The following is a 25,982-nucleotide window of genomic DNA, read 5'->3' as shown; positions in this document are numbered from 1 at the left end:
GATAACACACTACCACATGAGGCCGAAAGCCCATATTGAATCGTCATGAGGCATTCCACACTTGTTTCCGTCTCCATCGGAGGATCAAGCAACTCTGACATATTAAAATCAACCAACCTTACATACATAGAGGGACACACGCGAACACACTCACCAGCAGCAGCAGGGCAGTAACTCAAGGCCAAAGGAGGAGGTTTATTTTTATCATGGGTAAAGGCGCCAAATCATGTTGGTATGAAGGGGGCTATATAAATGCAAATTGTATTGGAGAGCTATTAGTCCTGGAAAAGGTTTGTATGTAAATGCCCTATAGGACCACAGCGGCGCACTCGGCCAGTTCAGATTAGTGGGGTTTGTGGCAAAAGTGCTGCAAAAGACAAAACTGAAAGAATAGACAGAATATGCAATTGCCTTGTGGTAGATCATGGTGAACAAGGTGAGCAGCTGAGTAATTGAATGACCAAGGTGTTTCTGTATGGTTTATTGTGTATGCAAGAGAGAAGTATTGAGGTCCGTCACCTGTGTGCATTTGTAAGTGGCCATGCTTTATGGTCATTTTGTTCATGGTACCGATTTTTTTCTGTACCTAAGCAGAACGGAGTGAGGCCATAAGCAGCTCTGTGAACGTGTGAATTGGCAAAATGTTGAAGCATCACTAAATGAATTATACTGCCTTGTTTATGGCCTTATACCTCAAGACTATAGACTTTGTGGTTGGAAGTAGAGCATACTATATTGACTGGAGAAAGGATTGGCGATTATGAAATGAACAAATCAAATATGACACGGGATGCCACAACATTCATGGCCAGCAGTAGATTTAATAATTAGGCATTTGGTTTTGAGAGACAACACAAGCGCAAGGCCGCCCTCTAGCTATAAGTACAGAGACTCACAGTCATATATCAGTCATGAATCCAGCATGCAAAATACAGAATTTTATTCTACATACCAAGTACAACATTACAAAAATAACTATATGCAGAACAAGCAGTTTAAATAAAACTTTTTTTTACAGTATATACATTACAAGATATGCATTAACAGGGTTAAGAAGTTTACATCACTGTCTTAAAAAACATCTACTTAGTTTTTACACTGCCAAGTGAAGACAGAAAGACAAAAGTGGTTCATATAAAAAATAATTATTGTCCCGGACAAAAAAGTGACAGTGTAGGTAAAATTAAAAGTGAAACTGCAGTTGCTCACGGATCTTTTGCTTCCTTAATTATTTCTTTCGAAACCTTATATTTCGGCAAACCCAGGTCATGCCATCCTGGAAAGAAGCAGACAATGTGTTAGTGCTGTTAAAAGGAGTGAGGTGTAATCCATGTGAGCCGCAGCTTAAAAGATTTTCAGGCCACTAAAGTTAGTCAGCAAATAAGACTGTAAACAATTTGACAACTGGCAGATGGGATGATGTTGTTTCAATAACATTTTCCCACTGTGGCTGGTGATGACATTCTCAGCGGAGACATTTCTATATATACGGTGGAGACACAACAGCAAAGCCTCTTTGGTTGTTAGAAACATGCTTAACTTCGGACCTTTAATCCAGGCGATCTTATAAATAGCATGTATAATGTGAGTTCAACTCAGTTCAACTCCCAGAGTAGGCCCGAAAACAGCAGAGAGTAACTGCAAAGTTGCTTCTGGCTAGTCAGTTATATGAACTCATGAGGTTTTAATGTGACATGTACAGAAGCAATATTAACATTTTGTTGTCGATTGAGTGGCCGTTCGATTGTACATCCTAAGTTCCTTCTGAATGTTATGTTTATTAGCTTAACATTTGCTGCTGCCTCTGATTTTAATCAAACTAACTGAAAATAAATAGAAAATCACGTGTTGGCTTGGTCCTGTGAGTTCTCAAACTGATTGCCAAAGCCACTCTGCAGCCCATGCTGTGTTTGCAAACTGTGTGTACTGTAGTTACCTGCAATCCCTCAGCAGTCACTGCTGAGCAGGCTTGGACCTGCCACATACGATCCCGGATAGTGTGCAGATGGAGACTCTCTGCCAGCTCAGACGCCGGGGTGGCTGTCATCAGGTCCTGCTTGTTGGCAAAGATTAGCAGTGGCACGGCAGCGAGGTTTTCCTCATCCAGCAACTCAGACAGCTCCTGGAGGAACAGACACACAAGGGTTCTCAGTGATATATGTGTGTATTGGAGTCAAAAAATTAGATGATATTGACTTTTCGGCTTTAATTGCACCCAACACCATCAGAAAATATGGTTAAAATTGAGTCTCAAATGACAATATTTTCATTATTAATCACACAAAAAATGTCTTAATGCACTCCTTTAAAGAGACGGTAATGTGTAGCTCACCAGGCTTGTCTCTTCCAACCTTTTCTTGTCTGAGCTGTCAATCACATAGATCTGCGAACAACACAGTCATAGATATTAGCAAAATGGTTCATAACATGGATGATAGATGTTGAATTTGTTTAATTATGGCTATTGTAACAACCAGTTTAAGTACACCACAGACAGCCTACCAGTACATCTGTGTTCTCAAAATAATTCCTCCAGTAGGGGCGGATCTTGCGCTGACCTCCAATGTCCCAAACATTCAACTTGAAGCCAGAGGATTCAACACTCTTAATATTGAAGCCCTGTTGAATAATGACATAGATCATAGATAGATTTTACACAGGTGAATTAAAGCCTGATTACGAAATCTGGTGACTGGAAAAGGCAGAAATGTGTGTGTGTGTGTGTGTATATTTGTACTTGTGTGGGGGTGATGTGGCTGATATCTTCTGCTGCCAGCTGTTTCAGCAGAGTGGTCTTGCCAGCGTTGTCCAAGCCAAGCAACAGTAAGCGCACCTCCTGTTCTGGAGACTGCTTCAGCCTCCGAAGTATAGACAGCAGGCCCTTCAGGTGGATCAGAGTGCATATTAGAGGTGATGGACTTCAATGGAACGGCAGGTTTAAAGATGACATGGGGGAAACCTGCAAGCACTTTCTCGTTTTGTTGTTACATGACCTAAGCTGCATCGGGTAAAGCACCGATCCTCACATGCCAACATGGCGCCAGGGGTTGGCAGAGGAAACGCAGCGTGTACAGGAGGTTTAATGCTCACCCCACACCGAGAGCCATCTAGAGCGTGAGGACTTAGCTGTTAGCCGACCTACACATGTATCAGGTCAAAAGCCCTCGTTGGCCAAGATTAAGACATGTGCTCGGTGACTGGGTTGTGTAGACAGGGTGGTAAGAAAGGCTTTGGCTCAAGCCATTTATACCTTGCAGTGTGCTCTGTTAATATGACAATGCTGTCTCTGAACTCTGTGACATGGAACATGTGCACTGTGCCAAAAGGTAGAAACAACGGATTTAGTTTTCTTTGGCATTTTCTTAATTTTGTAGCTTTATAATCTGTGGTTTGTCTTCTTGTTTTTACATATTGTCTTATCTGTCTCCAGTGATATCTAGTTTCTTTCTCCTGTAAAGCATTATGTAACTACTGTCAAGCCTGTATTGCTGAGAGTGAATAAGAGTATGAGAATAAAACATGAGAATGAGAATAAAACATAGTTTAGATTAAAACTATTCGAATTTGAAATTGCTATTTTCAGTGACAACTCATATTATCATCGACGGCATCAGTATTAACCTATTGTTGACATTTTCACCTTAATAACTAAACAGTGACACAAAACTAATGCAGTAGTTTTCTATTCAAACTAGCCAAGTGCCCCGTTCGGTTCAACGTGGCTTGTTGTCAAAGCATCAACATACTGAAGTACACAATAATATTAAAATGAATTTGAACACAACATTCACTGTCATGCAATGTTAGCTACAACTATCATTCAATCATAATACAAACTCAAATGTCCATGATATATAATTAATTGATTCCAAAGCAGCCCCGGCTGTGAACCGCTATATAACTCACCATGTTTTCTTCAGGTGTGGTGTTGGGGTTAGTGGCCGCCTGCTCAGACTAAAGTGGATTAACATCTTTCAAACCATGCTTCTTGGTGAAACAACCGTGACGTCAGCGTAAACAACGTGACAGCATCCAAACGGGACCAAAAATGCACCATGCTAAATAAGACCCTTTAAGTATTTGTATGACTTCTTGATAAATACAGAAATAACCTTTGCACTTTTTATTTAGTATTTTTTTTTTTTGTACTGTGGAAATGATTTATTTGTATTGATTTATTGTTTTACTATTTACCTATTTACCTTATAAAGCACTTTAATCGCATATGATGTAGTTTTATTTAGCCAATTTAAGACAAGATAAGATAAGACAAGATAAGATAACCCTTTATTAGTCCCGCAGTGGGGAAATGTACAGGATTACAGCAGCATAGTGGATAGTGCAAACAAGAGACAGAGTAAAAAACAACATAAAAAACAAGTATTATAAATAAGTAATAAAACAGTAAAGAATATTAAATAAGTAACAAAGTAAAAAATCCACAATAACTACAATATTATATAAACACAGCCAGAGTAATTGTTGTGGTACAATATTATACAGACAGAATAATAATGTATTCATTACTATGTGAAGGTTGATTCAACTTAAACTGATAATGAACTTTTGAGTGTTGATAAGTGCTGCTTCAAGAGATACATTGTGAATACGTAACAATTAATGACATTATTTAATAAGAAAATAATATTGAGCAACACGATTCTTAACGTTTTTAAGTAGTAATCTTCTGCATTGAACAGTAATGTCTTCACCTATCGACACAGGACTAATTACAAGACTTTAATGCGCCTTCCGGTTGCAAATTCGCCATTAAAAGAACAGGAAGAATTGAACTGTGTGAAAGTGAGCTTATATGGTTTCACAGACGCGTACACAGCGCCCTCTAGTGTTCAAAAGGCGACTGCGTTTCACGTTACTACTACTGATTCCGAGTCAAGGAACAACAAAAACATGTCCGAGTGCGGCTGAACGCTTAACCTGCAACAGTCACCTCAATAGTCAACGATTCGACCGACTGCTATATGATTCCCGTCGTGTTAACGGCCGACAACCCAGAAAGATGCCGCAGAAAGCACTGGGATCCATTGTAGGTCTTCTTTGTACCGGGACCTGTCTGGTGCAGGTAAGCCCGTCGCTAGCGCTCCCGGGGTCGGCTGACGCTCTCAGCCGACGCCGCTGCTTCTAGGGTGGGTGAAGGCCTCCTTCCGATCCCTTCTTCTTTTTTTTTTGTCTCCTCCACAAAGGAAACTGGGCACTGGTTTGCGGATGACGTCATTAAGTCAAAGTTTTAATTTATATTTCGACAGTTGACTTTCTGGACTATCTTTAGGTTGTAGCTGTGAGATGCACGAGTGTGTTTTATTGCCTCGATTTTGACAAGTTTGAACCAAGTGTGTCAAGATTAACGTTAGCCGCTGCTAACCTGTACCCCGGCGAAATGGACGTGTTTTATTCATAGTTGTGGATGTTAGCCAGCGGGACAAGCCAGTTAGCCCCAGTTTGACCAGTTTGAGTCCCCGACAGAACCACTATTTAAACTCAAGTTAAAAGTTAGGTTGATAACGAGATTAACCTTCACAATTTAGCATTTTATCCGCAGATTTGTTGACCTTGTTTGTCAGTAACGTTGACGTCAGCGTCATTGTTTTATTGCTACAGGTTACTCTTAAAACCACTTTTAATGTGATTGATAATTGCACACGTTTAGCAGTGACTGCTGGCATTCCCTCTGTAATATATAAAACCATCTGAATGTAAATATTTCCCTGTATACAGACAATTAGCACGGACGTGCAAACGTAGTAAATTACCACGGTTAAATGGAAATAGGTCAGCCTGTCGACAGCTTGCTAAGCAGTTTCTTGTTGACTTGTGTGATTGAATGTTGACTTTCACTTTGTGTACCTCTCGTGTGCATTTTAAGGGGAAGGAGTTCTGTTTTGGGGTAAACAATGAGCAGTACCGCTGTGAGATGGGGTACTGCTGTGGAGAGACAGAATGCTGCACCTACTACTACGAGCTCTGGTGTAAGTTACTTTTTGACTTATTCTTTTGTTTGTTTATGTTTGTATCCCATTCCTATTGTCCATTTAATTCAGATGTTGGAGATTTAACTCTAAAGTTGCATGGACGTATCGCCCTTTGCCTCAGGGAAAGCCTGGCTCGGTTCACAAGTGACCTGTGCATGATGATAAGATTACATTGAGTCTGTCCCCTCCCCACTCATAGGGTTCTGGTTGGTATGGACCCTTATCATCATGCTTAGCTGCTGCTGTGCCTACCGACACCGGAGGGTTAAGATGCGCCTTCAGCAGGAGCAACGTCAACGTGAGATCAGCCTCATGGCCTACCAAGGAGCCTCCAGCTCCTTCATTTCCCCTCCACCGCTCAATCTAAGTGAGTAGTCTTTGAAGAGGGCCAGGCTAGGGGTTACCCACTGGGTTGTGGTGGTGTAAGAATAGAAGCACACTCCTCTGCAAATTGCGTGAGTGTATATTAAAGATCATAGTCTCGCATTGTCAGAAGGGCATCGGACGGCAGAGATGCCTCCTTTTTAATGTCAGTAGTCACTCCTGACGTTGGCTGAAAGTTGATATTGTGTTCCCTAACATCACAAACAGGAGTGGGACAAGGTGTTGGCTTGGTAAGATATCACAGGCCCACAGTGAACATGTTTGACTTAAAGTCAAGAATGGGAACACAACTCTACACAGACAGAGACTCACACCGAGACCTTATCATATGCTCTTGGAGCTCTTCCAATAGGACGTCATGGGGAACATATTTATAAAGCGGTTTGTATTTGTGGACTTTCAGGATTCTGGAACGACTGCAAGCTTCCGGACTATGAAGAGGTCGTAGGTCACCCCCCGACGCCACCTCCTCCTTACTCTGAAAACCCCCCCGAGACTACTCCAGCACTCCTTCCTCAAGTGGTTCAGCCGGACACCACGGTGCCACAGCCCCCGCCTGAGGCAGACCTGAGGGTGGACATTCAGGCCTCAAGCTCATCCTCAGACCAGGAAGCAGTGGCCATGTCGATCCACGCACAATGTCTGGCAGAGGAGAACGTGGAGGCTTCACTGATGGTGGCTGAGGAGGAGGAGGAGGAGGAGGAGGAGGAGGAGGATGAGGAGGACGAGGAGCTCGTCACTCGACGTCGCCACGTAACCGGCGACTCTGGGATCGAGGTGTGCGTCTGCCAGCTGGAAGTGGACGAGGGTTCGGGGCTCGAGGAGGAGGAGAGCGACGAGGAGCACCGGATGTGCAAGGCCACCGGTCAGGACTGCTGCTCCGGGCGCCAGCAGCAGACCTTCAGGCAGAAGGAGCACACCTCTGAGCTGCCCAGCCAGACCGCTGGCACCAGCACGGGAGACCACATGGTGTGATCCACGGCGTAACTTAACCAGCCGACCGGCGTGGCTTCCTGTGACGTCGTCTTCATCATCATCAACGAACTAACACACAGGCGTGACGTGATGATAACTAATCCTTAACGGCTTCTGATGAGGAAACACGAATAACATCGTGTGGACAAACTCTTGTTTTGTTTTTTCTTTCCTTTTCTTTAAGTGGGGAAACCAGCAAACACATTTGGTATGTTTTTTTTTTTCTTCTTAGTGCTAAATTAGAGCGCGTCATGGGTAGCGAGACGACAACAATTGATTGTGACTGAAACCAGAATGGACTCTTGCTCTCACCCTCTCCCTGGGCACCGCTGTCATGTTTCCGTCTCTATTTTCAGTCATAACATTTCCCTCCATTTGACATTTTACCTCCGGTGGGAGCATACCAACACGGTCAACGACATCTCTCCCTTATCTCCCCTGTGACTTCCGAAGGCAGAGGAGTCAAAAAAAAACAAGCCTCCTGAGAACTGAAATGACTGGAACACACATTTCCCCTTTTTTTTTTTTTTTATCCAAAGCTGTGTGCGCTGTGAAATCTAGGGCACAGCTGCATTATGATGTCAGCTCTGAGGTCACTGCACCGAGCGTCTGGTGTGACGTCTGTGGGACTGTTTACATCTAGAGTGGGGGAGACTATTCACCCACAAACAGCAGAGGAGGGATACAGGAAGGAGATGAGTTCCGTTTTGTCTCCTCCCCCCCCCCGGCCCTTTTTCTTTCTTTCTTTCTTTCTTTCTTTCTTTCTTTCTTTCTTTCTTTCTTTCTTTCTTTCTTTCTTTCTTTCTTTCTTTCTTTCTTTCTTTCTTTCTTTCTTTCTTTCTTTCTTTCTTTCTTTCTTTCTTTCTTTCTTTCTTTCTTTCTTTCTTTCTTTCTTTCTTTCTTTCTTTCTTTCTTTCTTTCTTTCTTTCTTTCTTTCTTTCTTTCTTTCTTTCTTTTTGATATCCATATTGTGGCCTCCACAGCTCTGTGGTCACCAGTTAGCATGACTGTAGGTGAGGCAGGATTAGTGATTTATTGATTGTGCGCACCGCATCTCCCCACTTCGGTTTTCTGGCTGCATTCAATTCATCGTGGCAGCCAAGAGGGCCATGCCACCAATTACTGTAACCAATAAAAAGCCTTGTGGCCCTTTTTAGTTACTGTGTTATGTCAGAGTGTGTAGCGGCAGCATTTTTGCTCATTCTAAACATAAGTAGTAAATATAGTTCATAATGCAGGCTGTACTTGCTTTTTTTTTTGTTTCATTTCATAACCAGCTTTGCATCAATAAAGGCCGCAGGTGTTACGGTTAACAAAGCTCCTGGCGGGGCGGGGGGGGGGGGCTGCTAGAGTGTGTACTAGTCCGTAAGGAAAGGTTGAGTCTTGTGCGTTGTGTATATCTTTATAGTGCTGTAGCATCTGGTTGTCGTACTTGCTCAGCACTGAGGTGGATTAACTATTAAAAGCACTGGTATTTTGCATGAGGCATGAATTTTCCCTGTTCATATTTGAGTTCATTAGTATTTCTTCTCGTAGTTGAGCTACTTTGCTTTGCTCATCTGCGGACTACGGTCGCTACACAGCTGTGCGCCCAGATGTTGGGGTGAAGCCGTGGACTGGTGGTTTGATTGTGTTGTGTGTGTGCGTGTGTGAGCCACAACACAAGTACGCTGGTGCTGCTCTTCTCGGTGTGAGGGATTTGCGGTGGTATTTTCCATTGGCAGCAGAGGGAGAGGGTGCATTAGCAAGTCAAGGTGAATGCAGGCTCTGCAATCTAGTCGGTGTTGGCACAGCTGCAGGATCTATTGTGATTAACTGCCTGCTTCTCTGTGTTGCATGTCGTTTTGCAAAACGAAATTGTGATTTGTCGCGCGATAAGAGACGACAAGTCGGCGATTGTTTCAGTGAGAATTTAGTTGCGGAACAATGTCCAACAACGTTTTATTTGTCTGCTCTGATGCTGCGTGTCGAAATGGGCACAGTGTAAAAGACCCGGGTCAGTCGTTCTGCTTCACACACGCTCCTGATTGTCTTCTGTCATTGTTCTAGTGCGTAACCTCCATCGTGTGAATCCATCAACGGTAAATCTATGTCCTAGAGGCAGTATCTTGGCTTAATCAGCTGTTTTTAAATGTCCCATTACATTAACGGTGTCCAAACATATATTATCATACATTTCCAGTAAATTCCAACATTTCATACTAGCCAGATATATTATTTCAGGTATTAAAATGAGACCGTTGACCTCTTAACAGGAGGTGACACTGGGTTCTGCACATGTTTATGGTTGTAGGGCACATGCAGCTCTGGCTGTGGTTGTGACTCTTCCATTTAAGCTGCATACCACACACTGCTGTGGCTCAAGCGTAGGTAAAGCGATACAAGAGGGGCCAGTGCAGCCGAAATGTCAGTAGAGAGTGAAATGGAAATGGAATACACGGCGACCTAAAGGCTTAAATTGGAAGAAGATTTTGTTTCATGTTTATTAAATGGGCCTAATCAAACATGCCGTTAGCGGCCCCCCGTTTTGTGTTGTCGTAGTGGAGCAGGTGCTTAGATGTGAAGCCAAACCAACATGACAACGACCTTTTCAGAGGAGCTGTTACACTGTGAGCATGACTGCACACCCATTAGCAGAGGTAATACAAGACCAACGCACCTCAAGCTGCCTCTACAGAGCAGAAGTCCTGCTCGTGGGGCTGCACATTAACGCAAAGCCTCTGCATGCGGGAACAGACGTGCTGCCGCCTTATTAGAGTAGATGTAGTTTCTCTTTAATAGTTGTGTTGTTACTAGCGTGGTTGTGCTTCTGCGGTAACGGAAAGTAGCGTCTGAGCTTGTTTTTTCCGAGGAAGTGCGCTCGCTTCATGAGAAGAGGATGTGGTTTAAAGACGTCGAAAGCCACAAGAGTCGAACTGTCCTTGTTGTGTAGAGTTTTACTTGCATTGGTTTTTGTATCTTTTTGTTTAACTTTAAAATACTGTGTGCGTAGTTGGTTAGTTGTGGCACTGATGGAATTTGACCAGATTTTTGCGCTCCTCATTTTTTTTTTTTTGGTTCTACGGATCTGGTCCCAATTAGTTTGTGATTGCTTGAAAGAAAAAAATATTGTTTTCTCTTGTTTTGTTGTGATTCATCCTGTTTTGTGTCTGGAGGACGAAGGTGAACTCCAACAAGAGGTTGCGTTGTAACCTTCTTGCTAAGGTGCATTTAGCTTATTTCTACACGTATGTAGACACAATATTCTGGGTTCTTTTGTGCTTGAGTGAACTGGAGGTCCATAGTTTTTTCCCATTGCCAAACAACTACTATGCCTCTCTGGTGTTCACCCGTTTACAGAGATTAAGGGCTATACCGGTCATCACACGTCCATCCGTGATTCTTCTCCTCTGTGTTCTTCACCAAAAGCCACAAGTTGCCGAGATCCACTATGTGAACATGGTCAGTTTTAGTTTTTTTTGGGGGGGGGGGGGGTTTGGATGATATTTCAATGTTGTGGTGGAGCTCATATATATTTACCAATAGCTGATTGTATACGACTGTGTACGTTTGTGTAATAGGCTTTAACTTTGCCTTTTTTTTGTTTTCGTCAACGGCGGTGCGTGATTTAATGCTAACGATCCTTTCTTACGTAACTGCATGTGTGGTTGTTGACGGAGAGTTTTTACATTCGGACAGTGACTTCAGGCTCCGTCCTGGTAACAGAAACACATTTGGGCTCATCCACTCGTGCAGAAGTGTGGACAGAATAATCTGCCATCCCCGTGCTCCACAGATTGTCACGGTTTGGTTTCCCACTCTCAGGGTTATCTTTTAACAAGCAGTGCTACCGTTATTTTTTTTTTTTTCATAAAAACCAAAGCAGTTCTTTCATGTTAATCGTTTTCTGCTGTTATTTCTGCATCTCTGTAGTCTATTGTACTTTACTCAACTAGGCTATGCAACAACATTAACCTACTGTTTATATGCTGCGACCCCTTTATCTCTCTGTGTGTGTCATGTGTCTGTGGTCTCCAGTACAAGCAATATAACTGAGTACTTGTGGCACTGCACTGTACTGTAATCTACTTTGGTTGGTGTGCGTACATGTATTTGTTTAAGAAAACTTGTAAAAAAAACAAAAAACAACTTGTATTTCTACCTGCAATGATGTGAGGACGTCAGCTGAGGGGCTTGAGTTAAGAAGCGGTTCTAGTTTATATATAGATTCTGTTTTTTTCCTCTTTTTGGCTTTTTCCTGCCTGCATCCTCGACCACTAACCCTTTCTACTCCTGACGTATGGATAAACCACATTATTGAGATATTTAAACCAGAGGGGGATAAGTTGAATATATTGTTTTCCTTTGGAATAATTCATGTTTATCTTTAATCCGTTTGTCACTTTTCTATCCCTCGTCTTTGTTGCACTAATTCAGCGTGTTGGGTTTTCTCAGTTAAAGCGACGGTTTTGTTCTTTTTCATTCGTGATGAATTTTCACTGGCTGTTGCCTTTTTTTTTTTTTTTTTTTTTAAATCCTCGGTTGTTACAGCGCCATCAATGTCAAAACTTTTATATATTATACATATGGAAGACCTCAACATGGAACACAGTCAGCTTAACTTAGACACATTTGTCATCGTTTCTGTCAAACAACTTGTTTTATTCCTCAAACAGATTAATACCAGCGGATGAGATGCGATGGTTGAGCTATTTTCTTTTTGCCAAGATGAGAAACATCCTAGTTAATTGTTTTGTTAATACCTTTTTAAACAAGCGTAAAGTGGTAAAAGAGAAAACTGTAAAGCACTGATCGCTTTAAAATCCTTTTGTTTTAGTAGGAAGTCTGCTGTGTACTCGTTGGGTCATCATTTGTATTTTATTTTTTTAATAAAACAAAGCTTGGCACTCAACTGACCGACGCTTGCCATTTCTTGTCTCAAAACTTCCTCCGTTTATCCTCAAGTAGCCCTTTGCTCCTTCCTGGTATGCTGTTGTAAACATTTCCATGAATTCAGATGTTGTAGCTCAAACACACTGAAAGCTTAAATGAGGTTTCAACAATGGGCTGTTCTTGAGAAGGTTTACTCTGAACTGTGTGTTGTTGCCAAACGTTACATATATAACCCACTTCATGAAGGACATCCACGTCGGTCTTGTTTGGTCTTTAATGAGGCGATAGAAATAATTCAGGACAAAGACACTGGATGGATACATGAGGCACACAGGTTTTCATACAAACATACAGAATATAAATAAAGTGGGGCGGTTGTTAAAGTGGCTACAGGGGGGGAGGGAGGGAGTCCTCAGTCGTTGCACAATTGTAAACAAAGCACCACCTAGAGATACATCTGATGTTGACATGAGGCCTGTAACCATTTCCACAACATAAAGAAGAATAACTGGTCCGGGTCAGCAACAGCTCCATCCAGAGGAGGCCGCCTGAGGCCCAGCCAGCATGTTTGTTCAGTTCTGTGAAAAGCATATACGTCGCATGATGCGCAGACACAGAGGTGGACCAAAAAGTCATTCTAGTGTTCAATGTGCAAAGTAAAAAGTGTCTTCAAAAAGGGGAAACTAGTCCCAATAAACGAGTAGTCATTAAAATTCTCTTCAGTGCAAAGTTCATTCCTGGCATTTGAATGTATATTTTAAATATGTTTTAAAGAGTTTGCTATTTTTTGTCTTCTCAAATACACACATTAACATCTGGGGGAAGGGAACTCAAATTAAATATTTTCCCGAAACACACAAATCGTTCTGACATGCATCAATGAGACTGGTCAGTTTTCAATGTAAACCAAGCACGGCTCATAAAGAATAACCTCAACAAATGTCATGCATACTACAACTACAGGGTGAGAATATACAGCATACTATATAGTATATAATATATATATATATATATATAGTCAAAATGATGAGTAGGTAAAAAGCACAGGTATGCTTTTCCTAAAGCAAAGAAGAATAGAGAGGAGCAACAGTAAGGATGGCAATATTAGCTTTTACTGCTATTTGGTTAGCGCTTCAAGTCGTAATGTAAAGTAGGAAAACACGGGATACTTGTATATTTATATATTTCTCAAAGCCATGAAATTTATCAAATGCAGAAAACGGTAGCTGCTCATCAGTCGTCATACTGCACGTCTAGTGAATAACAAGTGCAGAAGTGGAGATGGTAAGGCCGAGTCGGTGTGTGTCAGGCAGGAGCTGTGGACAGAAATAAAGTCCTCCTACTGCTTCATCACTACCAATGGCAACGTTGGACAATGGCTCTTTGTAGCAGGTGATACATCTACTCCGTCTCCCGTCAGGATAGTGTCCTCAGGATAGAGCATCCTGCTGCGCTCTACTGACCCGACAGCAGGGTCTCACTTTTTGTCTCTTGGGTCCACGGACCACAGCAGTCCTCGCAATCTCGTCCTCCCATCTTTTTTTTTCTTCCTGTGTGCGTTGTCCTCTCTCAGTAGAAGCGCTTGCGTCGGCTGTCGTTCCAGTGGCCGTAAACCACCAGGCCGATGACGATGAGGAAGATGAAACCCAGCATGGACAAGAGCGCGGTGAAGAAAATGGCTATTCCACTCATCCCCTCTTCACTCTCACTCACTGGAAGAGAGAACGACAGTCAGGGCGTCCGTGAAGGAAGGAAGGGTGGAAGGAAATGAGAAATAAAGCAAGTGGACGGAGAGATGACAGTGAAGGAAAGAGTGACAAGCTGCAGAAAAGACAGGAGAAGGAAGTATCTTTCTTACATTTGAGTAGCTCAAAGTTATCCACGCTGGGTATAGTTATCTCCTCTTCTTCATCATCCTCCTCCTCCTCTTCCTTTGGACTCCGCAATACCGTCAGTTGGTAGAGTTTCAGGGAAATGATATCATGGTTATCTGCACATTGAGAATCATAAAATAGGATTGTAATTACACAACATCATTTAGAACTGATCAGCTGTACTTGAGGAGCAGTTGTTTTTGGGACAGTGAACGCGGTTCACCTGAGAGGTCTCCCGTGATGGCGGTCGCTCCAAAATAATAGCCTTGGGGAAGCCGCACCCCGGGTATGTCGAGGCAGTCCCTCCACTCATGTTGTCCGTCGATGTCTATCATCACCTGAAGAACAGAAGCAATTCAGGGACTTTAAGAAGGTAAATACCCGGGCTGCAGGTTTACTGAGTTATATGCAAACGTAGAAACCCCTAAAAATCTTGGACATGGACTTAGCATTTAAAAAAGAAGGTGGCTTAAACTAATATTAGCGGGTCAAACTCAGTGCACCCAGCGTATGCAAATAACAGGTTGGACCGTGGCGGCGATGAGCAAGTCTCTGCGTGTGCTCGGCACCGTTATTATCGCAGATGATTTTGCAGACGGACAGAGTCTCTCACCGTGAGCCTGCGGCGGACGTATCGGATGAAGAGGAAGGTGTCGTGTTTGAGGTTGCGCACCATGGCGTTGCAGCCGCCCACCTCCGTGGGCCGACCGTCCCGCTCGTGGTCGTAGCTGATGGTGCCGTTCCCGACCATGGCCAGCACGAAGGGGAAGATCCTCTTGTGGGAGGAAGAGAGAGAGGGATGAGGAAATACTCCAGACTTAAACTCGTCCCTCATCATGCGCTGACACAGCGGTGACACTTAAACAATTAGGTCATGCTGGCTGAGACTGAAGAAAGAAAAGTTGCTCTATGTTATTCTTTACAAACTTGCATGCTTTATTTGTTATCAAGTCTACAACGACAAAAACATAAAAAATAAAGGTATGTTTGAAGTCAGAGAAGCATGCTTAAGGACCAACAGAGGCTGTACGAAGACGTAGGATTGGGATCATCTGAAAACTGGTTACCTGTGTGCGAGGAGTATATCTTTTCTTCTGCGCCTGACTCAAATGGTTGCACAAAAGAAAACACATTTTTACATACATTTGCAAGAGCACTTGTCCCACCTGAGGTGTAAGCGGTGCCCCTCCATCATACCTCCAGATGTTTCTCCTCATTGGGATACGTGTCCACAAACACACCCAAGCCAGTGAAGTTGTCCATATTTCCAAACACAGGACCTGTAAAACAATAAGAGGACAGTGTTGAGTTTTTTTTTTTTTAATGGGTTGAGATGAAGTAAGACGTCCTACAGCGCTTACCTTTTTGCACACGTTCCTTAGTGTACCAGATGGCCAGCCCATCACCATTCAGGTTCTTCTTTCCTTGCCCGTGAATCTTAAAGTGCACCTGCATCTCCCAGTCCGTCAGATGGCAAGGCTGGAAACACACACGGGTTAAATAAAAACACAGAGTGATGCTCCAACGACTTGGCAAGAAACATACGAGACCAAAAGAACCTGGTGACCAAAGCGTAAATGAAAGCCGGGTTTCACTTTCATTTGTTGTTGTTTTTTCGAGCGTTGTGTCACGCAGACTAATGGTTGGGTTGAGGCCGAGGCAAGAGGAAACACAAATCATAGTGGCATATTAGAGACATGAGGTGTTTTTGCCTAACCACGGTCATGGGCAGCAGACAGTGAGGGTGTTTATTGTGGTTAGTGCGAGATAAGATCAGACAGGGTTAGATCATCGAAGATGATGTCAGACTGTCTGAAAGCAAAAAACAGATGCTTAAACATCATCCCACACCTAACCCATACTTAATCTGTTTCACTGGCTAAACAAACTGTACGAATCTTGTTCATATTTACAACTTGCTTGGTATGCACTATGTTTATCGGCGTTTATTATGATAAGGGTAGATTAAATACTAGAAACACCTCAAATAAACTTGCATTTAAATGTACAAGCCTGTTTTTACTTCGTCTAGTATTTGAGGGCTCTAACCCTCCTTCTCACCTGCATCCGGTGTCTCCTGACTCCGAGTATAATAGCAGAACCCTGTTTATTGAAATGCAACACTGTCACCACATTCACCAGTATTTGTATACTCACAAGGCGGCTCCATACTGCCCCCTGCCTGCTCTGCTTGTCAGGTGTGAGCCGCACCTGGTCGGTGGTCACCATGGCATCTCCCATCAGCTCCCAGTGCGAGGAGCCTAAGGAGCCCACACCTGAGCACACAAACCAGCATGAACAAAGATGACACTGCACAATAGAGAGCAGTGACCCTCTGCTACTAAACAAAACGTCTGTTTGACGGAGGAAAGGTGCAACTAAACGGTCTTTAATGAAGCACAATGTAAGGTATTGAATATGGTAGTATGTATACATATATAAATATATATAAGGTTAACAGTATAACAGGTTGAATGTTACAGCAGCAAGATAGAAATACACGTAGTTTGTTCTGGAAACATCTGTCCCTCAGCCTGCCCCACTGTGACCGTTTATGGGGTGTATAACGGGTGAGATAGCGATACCTTGGTACGGCTTGGAGAGGGAATACTCCCGCTTCAAAAATTCTTCCATTTCGTGATCATCGTCGGCAGAACACCGGCTCGAGGCAAAAATAAGGAAAGCGAAGGTCCAGTACGATTTAAAAGACATTGTTTTCCGTCTGAATGGTGATCTCGGCTCCCAGTAATTATCGCTACTGCTGGTGGCGGCCATCATTGGTCTAAACTCCGCCCACTGAATCGTCGGCTTCCTTCCCATTGGTTGACTGTGTTGCATGGCTCGCCGCCATTGGTCCGTGTGAGTGTCAATCATAATGCACGCTTTTAATTGGATGTACTGTACATCCAATTCGTTGTGGATAGACTTTGAGGATAGTGTCAATAATGAGAATGAATCAATTGATTTATTAAATTGGAAGTATGCACCATAAGGTAAACTATGAAATTGTGATAATCTTAATCCTATTAGTAATTCAGGTATTTATTTGGGAAACAAATACAGACTTTGTCTACGTACATTCCTGGACTATACTGCACTTACTTGTCTGTATTTAAATAACCATAACTTTAGGGTAAATGTATCCTTTGACCCCTGTGATATCCCTTCTCTCATTTCTTAATAATCCATCTGTTTATTTTCTTTTTCTTTACCTCTGACGGGCTTTTTCTGTGACCTCTATTTCCTGACAGCTTTTTCAGCTGCTAAGCTCGCACTATAGTCTACAGTACTACACTATGGAGAACATCCATTTTCAGGGCCCCGGGGCAAAATTGAACTGTGGGCCCATATTGATCCACATTGACCCTTCCATGCACTTTGCATTGTGCATATATTTTATTCTGTTTACATACCCATACATGCACACAGCAGTAGTCACTTCATTCATTTGTGCCCAGAGCCCCAGAAACAAACCAATACTCCTGCTGTTGGAATATTACCCTACCCAATAGATTTTCTGTGTTTCTGATTTTTTTGCTGATTGAATTAAAAAAACAATGTTATTTAGGAATATGCACCATGAAAGCACAAAACTCAAAACTATTTAGGCCACAGGGGCAAAACACAGAGTCAAGAAAGAGGCAAAAATGCAGTTTATAATGTTAAAATGCTAAACAAAGTAAGCGTGGAGTGATTATTGTCTTCAGGTGATTACTGAATTCATGGGTCTTATGAAAAGTGATTTGTTGAGTGTGTTGGTCTGTGTGTGTGTGTGTGTGTTTATTATAAATATAAAAAGGCCTACATTCAAGATTTCACTTCAGTAAAAGTACAAATGTATTTACAGCACAAGTACTTGCTGGGCAGAATGGCCCCTATCTGAGAGTTATATTATCATATATATATATATCATATCGTATATCATTGTATCACTGATTCTCTAACATGTAAGCGGTATTGTTACAGCCGATGTAGGCCTCGGTGGAGCACATAAACTATGTTATACTTTGGATTATTTCATCTATTGCGCAGCATCACATGTTTTTTTTGTTTTTATTTGTAAAAATCTTGACCTCTATAGTAAGTAGCGTCTCCAGCTGTTAGATAAGTGTAGTGGAGCAAGTAGGCCTAGAATATTTCCCTCTGAAATGTAGTAGTGTAAAGTAGCATACAATTGAAATGCTCAAGTAAAGTAAAAGTACCTGAAATGAGTGCAGTACTGTAGTAAATGTAGTTACTTTCGACTACTGTGTGTGTTTTGAGAGAGACTGAAAATAAACACGGCGGCTGCTGTAGAGTTAAGACCACGCCCCCTTCATGTCCCTACCATGTGTCGAGTGTAGACCACGCCCCCGTCACGGCGGCTGCTGTAGTTAAGACCGCGCCCCCTTCATGGTCCCTACCGCGTGTCGGGTTTAGACCACGCCCCTTCACGGCGGCTGCTGTAGAGTTAAGACCGCGCCCCCTTCATGGTCCCTACCGTGTGTCGGGTTTCTCAGCCCCCACCTAGTATATGTAGTAACGTTACAGCACCGGGGGATGGATTGAAGGAAGGAAGGCATGGATCCCATTGAAGAAAAAACGAGCAAAGCGGTCGACATATATCGTGATACATGGGTCCGCTTCCTAGGTATGTATTGGAATATTTGTATAATGTGTCCACTGTATTGAAATAGTGTAGTATAGACATCTAACGTTGCACTGGAGCCGTCATGACCCTGGAGCTGCATGTCAGATGCTAGCTTGCTACAAGTTAGCATAGCTGTCTAACCTCTGTTAAAAATCTATTTATAGCAAGGTCACTTTTTTGAACACAGTGCGCAATGGACGACGTCCAAAGACTGGACGTCAACACCGTTCGTGCTTTGTTTCCATAAGGTATTCAATCTATAGCGTCAGAGTTGTGTCTGTAACTCAGGTCTGTCTCAATAAAGGTTGCTGTTGAACAAGGTGAGGCAGTTGACTCACACAACCACAAAAAAACGCCCGTAGGCAAGCCCAGACTGAAAGCTGATACTATTCCTGTGGAAGGTACAACTTCCTGTTTTAGTTGCTGTTGTTCTCTAATTGAAACACTGGGGGGGAGGGTGCTTACATTGGTTACACTATTATCAGCTGAGAGGGGTAGGCACAGTCCTGACGGTCATTCATACTGCAGCAGCAGTTCTCCTGGTGAACATGCCCTAATCTCCTGCTCCTCCACAGCCGTCATTGGCCAGCTGTGACCATGTCATGTGAATCTGTTTATCCTCTTCGAAATATCATAATCTATTTGCTTACATCTTTAATCCTGTTCTGTGCAGTTACGTATCTCTATTGACATGCATGGCCAGGAATGTGAAAGCGTTCCTAGATATTTCTTCTAATATTTGTTTTTGTCTGAAAATGAGCCTTGAACATTTACATGTAAGAATAGTTCAATTCATGGAGTTATAATTAACTTGCAATAAGCAATGGATTTAACCTGAATTGTGACAAACTAGACATTGATGTCATTGCAGCCATTATTAACCCCCGTGTTTGGGCACAGACCACATATTCACACAACACAGACATTTAAAATGATTTTGCTTACAGATCATAATTTGAACCCCAGCTCATTATGCCAGGGCAGGGCATCTGTGTTATCATAACTGTGTGCCTTTGCTGGAAGCTAATCTTATCTGGGCTGTTGTTATCATGTTTGATTATACAGCTCTTATCATCTTATACTCACAAGGGGCTTCTGGAGCTCCAGATTCAGTAGTTACTGTGCGGTATTAAAGCCAGCAGCGTAGAGCTCCATAAAGGTGTCTTTTTTTAACAGCAGACATTTTTACTTGTCCTCCTCCAGTGCTTGCAGGAAAAGCACAGGAGTAACATTAAGGATAAGTGTCCCAGTAAGTCGTGATAGTGTGCCAGCGTGCACAGTACCAGGACCCTGAAATGGAAATCGGCTTTTCCCGCTGTGACATGTCGAAATGTCCTTTGTGTTAACGTGCTGTACCAACATTTATGGATATGAGCAACAACTACTAGGCTCTCAGGTTCAAATACAGCAAGAGCGCGTCGTATGTAAATAACTTTTGCAGTTTTCAGGACTTTGTACAACATTTCTAGATTTTATGATCTTGTTCTTTGAAGAATTTTAAAGCAAGAACACATCGCTCATAGTGCTGACAATTGAGATACACAGATCTGATTTGGGATGTTGGGTTGGATGCAAATACCGACTTATTGTTACTTAAATTTAGACTAACAAACACGTATTGCACCTGTGATTTACTTGTACTTTATCTCTCCCTCCTTACTGAGTCAGTCGGTGTCCTGAATATGTTCTTGTGGTTCTTAGCAGTGCTGAGTTTGGAGTTCATAATCATTGTTGGGAGTAAAGCTCAGCCCTAAACGATTCATTTTTTTACAATTGAAAAGGTCTTTGATCACTGCTTAGAGACCTGTCATGTGATTTGCTCTCTTACTGAAGCTGCAGAAGCATCATTCACTCCTGCATCTCTTATTAAATTCCGAATTTCAGTGACATTACACCGATTAAGCCTTTTTCTCTCCTGGCGCCAACACCTCAACTCATTCACTCAAACACTCATCACCACAGTTTCGTTCCCCCAAATTCAGATAGATCACGTTGCGTGGAACTCATTGGGATCATTTTTATGTACGGTAACATCTGGCCAGTGATTGTGGTGGACCGTTGTGACTGAATGGTGATAACTCTCAAGCACCTAATGATGCTGTAGTGCAAAGTGATTATCTTAGTTGAAAGCGAAGATAAAAAAAAAATCATATTTTACTAATTATCTAATAATCCACTAATCGTAATCTCATTTTGATTTGATTGCCTTAAGCGGAGAATTAAGACTAACAGTGGCCACAGTATTTGTCTTCACCACACACTTGTAGTTCTGTCACCGTCATACTTCCGTCATACTTCCCGTGTGACCGGAGTTCGTTTCACCAGAGGTTTACGTTTACTCCAGTGGGGCACAGGTGACTTCTCAATGAGGTATCAAAGGTGTTTGAGTCAGTCAGCCCTTGTGGAATGAGTATTGCATAGTTTTCCAAATGTTGCTCTTCATTTTCACTGACTCAATGTCAGAGATAAAGTTGAAGTTTCTTGTATCTTGCAGGATATGTACTGGAATTTGGAGTGCTCCCAAATGTGACATTACTGAAAAGCTGAGCTTTTGAGTGTTTAATGCGCTGCTCTGTTGTTTAGTATAGCACAGTTAGCTTTTCATAAACGTATGGGACTAATGTGTTTTTATAGACCCGATGCTTATTAACACCTGTTAGCGGGGGTGACGAACTAAAGTTACGATGGAATAAGAGGAGACTAAAAAGGTTGAAGTCTCATGTGTGTCTTTGCATGTGTGCCCACAGGCTATGCCAACGAGGTCGGGGAGGCTTTCCGTGCTCTGGTACCAGTGAGCTTTGTTTGGGGCAGCTACGCTGTGGCCACCGTGTACGTTACTGCTGATGCTGTGGACAAAGGGAAGAAAGCAGCTGTGGTAAGATTTAACCATTTGTGTGCGTTAACTTCATCGATAATCATAATTGTCACATTTAGATTATCATGGAATGAGAAAGAAGTATAAATATATATTAGGTCAACATTATTTTATCTTGTGTGATTGGATATCCTTTTGCTGTTTTCAAGATTTTCTTATGCTGCATCTCTTCCTCAAGGCCCACGGCGACAACCCGGGGAAGACGACGCGGGTAGCGGCGGCAGTGGTGGACACGTTTGTGTGGCAGGCCCTCGCCTCTGTGATGATACCGGGCTTCACCATTAACCGAGTGTGCGCTGCGTCGCTGCACCTGCTGGGCAAAACGACGAAGTGGCCCCTGCCCGTCCGCAAGTGGACCACGACGGCTATAGGCCTCTCTACAATCCCCTTCATCATCACTCCGATAGACAGGTGGGCACACGTTTACGTGGATTATGTATGTGGCTCATTATGTTAGATTTCATTTGAGGGGTTTTGGCTGCTCACACTCGCCAGAGCAGCAAATGTGCTTTAATCCGCCGCTGAAAATAGTCCCCACTATTTACTCTCTTTAGGGTTCAAGACCTTTATTTATCTCAGAAAATAAAAACACATGAGAGTAAAAAGAACTTATCAGTTATCTGAGGCAGGAACTTAAATTCAAGTGCAAGGGTTGGGTACTGTCACATATAATGGATTCTGCCTTCTTTGATTTTGTTGTACGGTTCAGATAGATTTTTCTGCCGAGTGCCAATAATTTCGCTGCCGACTCGTCACCACCCTTGTTAATGAGTCCTTTCTGTGTGAGGGTTGATGGATGCAAACCGGAAAAATATTGTTTTGAAGGATGTTTGCTGAAAACTACAGTGTTTAGTTACAGTGTTTAGTTTACGCAGTGTTTTGGTCCTTTTCATGGAGTCTGTTGACGGTAAGAAAGATGTAGAATAAGAGCAGACGTATGAAGATTTTCAATAAATAAATGTCTGTTTAGGAACAATCTATAAAGTTTATTATACTCATTCTAATGCAGTGACTGCGTTATAGAGCCACCAACAAGGACAACAACATAGTTACATAGTTGCTCTTGTTGGGCGAGAAGAAGTTTTCATAGATCACTTCTGCTTTTATGAAATGGATTCAGAAATGCTTTATTATGTGTGCAACATTACAATGTTTCCCTTCTTGGACGCTGCAGGTCAGTGGATTACCTGCTCGATTCGAGCCTTCGGAAGCTCTACCACGAGGACGAGAAGCACAAATAAGGACGGATCATCCGCCCGGCTGATACTATAACCACTGCAGTCCACGTAGACCTGTTCTTGTGAAGCACGAAAGAATGCTGAAGAAGAATTTCATGGAGCAAGACTCCCCCGTTGGCCACAAATACATATAATAGAATAGATTTTAGTCAGAAATTACATCATTTACATTTATATAAGTAAGTTGAAAGGGAATTCCTGCTTCATGAAATATCTTTTTGGGATCCTTTAACTTGAACCTCAAAGAGCAATCTTGATTCACCAAACAAAAGCTTAAACAGGAATGTAACAGCATGAATCATTTTTTAATCTTCGCAGTGAAATTCTTCTTCTTAAAGTGTTCTTCGGCAGGGACACAGTGTGCTGTTATATTCCTGTGATCCTCCTTACAGAGATCCAAGGTTGCCCTCATGGTTTAGAGTTATAAACTCACCTCATGTCCAGATGTCGAGGATTTAAATACAAATCCACACTTGCTGTGTTTTATTAGCCATATTCAGTGGTACTATGATGCCAAAAAAGTCAGTTTGCTTTAATGTCCCACTTATTCTTGACCTCCTTAAAGTTGGTCTTTGACTGTTTCTTTCTGAAAACAAAGGTGTCTGTTACTTTAAATACATGTTTCAAGTGTCTTATGCACTTTTCACTGTTTCATTTGACCTGGCTGTTGGTGTTGGGAGCATTTTTTTACACCATGGTTACAATCCGTATTATTCTGAATAGTACATGGTTATCTTAAACTAAGGATATTCGTAGTTACACCAAGTTGAACTCCACAAGTATTTGAATTATTTCTCACCAATATCTAAACTGTTGATGAATAAGTCTGTAGTCAGACAGTCTTGCTGTAACTTCTGTAGTGTGAAAACGTTCAGCATCTGTAACTAATTTAAAACAGCTTTGAAACATACTTGTATGTTCCAGCGTTGAACTTCTCAAATACTTGATGAGGTCAGTGCCTCTGCAGAAACGGGTTTAAGGGATTCTTTTAGCAATATGCAGATTATTTACATCTTTATTATTTCTTTTCTTTGAGGAGCCAAGTCATATACTGTATCTCATGCCGAACTATGCAAAGGAAACCTGGGAAGATGTTGTGTACACATGTGAGCTTCTCAAATTACAGAGATCATTCTCCCTCTTTAAAGAAATATGTGGTTAAATAATATAAGAAGGGATACTAAATGTAACATTATGTAAAATTATAGAAAGAGGAGCTTGCTGTATTGGGAATGGTTATCATTGTCATCTTTTTTATGTCCGTGTAAACAAGTGTACAACACGAGCAATAACTTTCTTTGTGTCGCACAATATTCTCTTTGTTGTGACGGATGCTGTTCAGTTTATCGTAGAGAGAGAAATGATGAAAAGGGAGACTGTGATTTGTAACTCTGGGCGCACCAATAATGTTTTGACTTGCTGTAGTTCAATAATATTTAATGACCCGATCAGGACACACAATGCACAATGTTTTTTTTTAAATTGCTGTTTTTAAAGATTGTAACACGTGTGCTTAAGGCTCAAGTTTACTTTTTCCTTCTGTAAGTTTAAGGGTACAGACCTTTTATTTATGTCGGGCAACTTGAGTTGTCATAGCAGGGAAAGCACACGAGTACAGATGGTTTCTTTGAGTGTCCCAGTAAGCCAGCGATTCAATGTGTATGGTAACATGGGCTAAGAGGGTTGTCTGGTTCGGTCCTTGGCTGGGACGTGTTCTGTGTCGAAGTGTCCTTAAGCAAGACGCTGACCCCCCCCCCAACGGCTCCCCGGGCGCCTGTCATGGGCAGCCCACTGCTCCCTGATACAGGGATGGGTCAAATGCAGAAACAGATTTCCTCCTTGAATATAGTAAAATAATTACTGGGATGAATATAGTAAAATAAATAAAAACCATGACTGGGACCCTTAAATGTAATGCACCCATCATCTTATTAATGTGCTTCTCCTGCTTTGATAAGCATATTGGTGCATCCCTTGGGAAAAATCTATATATTCATGTTCAATTTTAACATTTGTACACAGGACTTCATTGTATTTTCATTGATGCATGCAAAAAATGAACGGTTTATTTTTTTTCAATGTTTTTCTCACGTGGCAGTGTTTTCGGAAGTGGGTTTTATGAGTCACATTTTCAGCCTTAACTGAAAAAAAAAAATCAAACCTCAAACTGTTCCAAATGTGAAAGCAGCTGTTGAAAGCTGAAGCTCCATTCATTACAATGGATGGCCAATATTCAGCAGTCCTGCTCTGTAACAACTTCTGACACACTGGAGAAATATAAAAAATAAAAATCTGTCTTGAAATAAATCAAAGTTTAAAATACCATGATACCATTTTGTGTGGAGTTCTTGTAAAGTCTATTGACTCGTGATTTTTTGTTTATCATTCCTGCGATTATGTTCCTCTACATTGCAAATATTAACAACTATAAATGCAGAGCCACTTTGCAGCTTTAGGAAGTAATGATTGACGGCTCAGTTGAGTGAAAGACACCGTAGCATTATCTATACGCAGTCTGCTTCAAGGCCTTCCTATGAGGACACCTCTCCACAGCGTGATTTCAAGTGGCAGCACAGCAACTTGCTCTTTGTGCAGGCACAGCTTCCACTTCCTGAGTAAACCATTGCGTTCAGATGAACGAGGCGCAATCCAAGGGGCTGTTCAACCAATGACATGGAAGCACTCAAAGGCACATCAAACCTGAAGTGAATTGAGAGGTTGCAGTTATTTATCTTAATTGAGCCAGGAGGCCACAGCTGATGCCAATTCTGTAAATGAAGAGCCCACTTAAAGGGCTAAGGAAACACGAGCAGCTGTGTGCACAGTCATGTCTCTTCTCATTCTTGTGTTCGTGGCTCTTTTGGCCTCAGCAACTGCTCGGGCAGGTAAGAAGACAGTTGTAATATTTATCTTCATTTGATCGATTTGCTTCATTTTTTTTCTGTGTGTGAAGGCTCTTGCTCAAAGCTTTTCTTCCGTCTCCTGCATTCCTGACATCTTACCATCTCCAGGCATTCCTCGATACATCCAGGGCCAGTGGGTTATCGCTGAGGATAGTCCACAGTATGACGACACTGATGGACAATTTCTAACAGTAAATGAGAGGCTGTGGCCCGAGAGCCCACCAGAAGTTATTGAAGTGGT

The 25,982-nt window shown here is 42.2% G+C and overlaps 4 protein-coding genes across 4 annotated transcripts; 2 read left to right on the top strand and 2 right to left on the bottom strand.

Moving 5' to 3' along the window:
• Positions 1-1,228: 1,228 nt before the first annotated feature.
• On the bottom strand, positions 1,229-3,107 carry LOC306710651 (ADP-ribosylation factor-like protein 3; the record flags this gene model as incomplete). Its single annotated transcript, XM_079179293.1, has 6 exons — positions 1,229-1,276; positions 1,937-2,122; positions 2,333-2,383; positions 2,503-2,619; positions 2,738-2,918; positions 3,091-3,107. The coding sequence occupies 6 exons, from the start codon at positions 3,105-3,107 to the stop codon at positions 1,229-1,231; spliced, it is 600 nt and encodes a 199-aa protein (XP_079035419.1).
• Positions 3,108-5,020: 1,913 nt separating this feature from the next.
• wbp1 (WW domain binding protein 1) lies at positions 5,021-7,540 on the top strand (the record flags this gene model as incomplete). The annotated part of the gene is made up of 4 exons (XM_079178885.1): positions 5,021-5,083; positions 5,885-5,987; positions 6,190-6,357; positions 6,778-7,540. The coding sequence occupies 4 exons, from the start codon at positions 5,021-5,023 to the stop codon at positions 7,347-7,349; spliced, it is 906 nt and encodes a 301-aa protein (XP_079035011.1). The 3' UTR covers positions 7,350-7,540.
• Positions 7,541-12,483: 4,943 nt separating this feature from the next.
• lman2la (lectin, mannose-binding 2-like a) lies at positions 12,484-16,870 on the bottom strand (the record flags this gene model as incomplete). Its single annotated transcript, XM_079179449.1, has 9 exons — positions 12,484-13,933; positions 14,080-14,211; positions 14,319-14,433; positions 14,709-14,870; positions 15,163-15,195; positions 15,293-15,375; positions 15,457-15,574; positions 16,253-16,371; positions 16,681-16,870. 9 exons carry the CDS (start codon positions 16,868-16,870, stop codon positions 13,791-13,793), a joined length of 1,095 nt encoding a protein of 364 aa, XP_079035575.1. The 3' UTR covers positions 12,484-13,790.
• Positions 16,871-18,610: 1,740 nt separating this feature from the next.
• Positions 18,611-25,155, top strand: mtfp1 (mitochondrial fission process 1). Its single transcript, XM_079179044.1, has 4 exons — positions 18,611-18,725; positions 21,473-21,600; positions 21,779-22,011; positions 22,775-25,155. The coding sequence occupies exons 1-4, from the start codon at positions 18,656-18,658 to the stop codon at positions 22,839-22,841; spliced, it is 498 nt and encodes a 165-aa protein (XP_079035170.1). The 5' UTR covers positions 18,611-18,655; the 3' UTR covers positions 22,842-25,155.
• The last annotated feature ends 827 nt before the right edge of the window (positions 25,156-25,982 follow it).

This window comes from Pholis gunnellus (genome assembly GCF_910591455.1).
Source record: "Pholis gunnellus genome assembly, chromosome: 18".
Lineage (NCBI taxonomy): Eukaryota > Metazoa > Chordata > Actinopteri > Perciformes > Pholidae > Pholis > Pholis gunnellus.
The sequence above is the reverse complement of the archived record's forward strand: the minus strand, read 5'-3'. Positions and strand labels throughout refer to the sequence as shown.

Coding starts and splice junctions, on each gene's coding strand:
- mtfp1 (XM_079179044.1), top strand. CDS start 18,656: ATGGATCCCATTGAAGAAAAAACGAGCAAAGCGGTCGACATATATCGT. Junction 18,726..21,472: donor TACATGGGTCCGCTTCCTAG/GTATGTATTGGA, acceptor GTGTGCCCACAG/GCTATGCCAACGAGGTCGGG. Junction 21,601..21,778: donor AAGGGAAGAAAGCAGCTGTG/GTAAGATTTAAC, acceptor CTCTTCCTCAAG/GCCCACGGCGACAACCCGGG.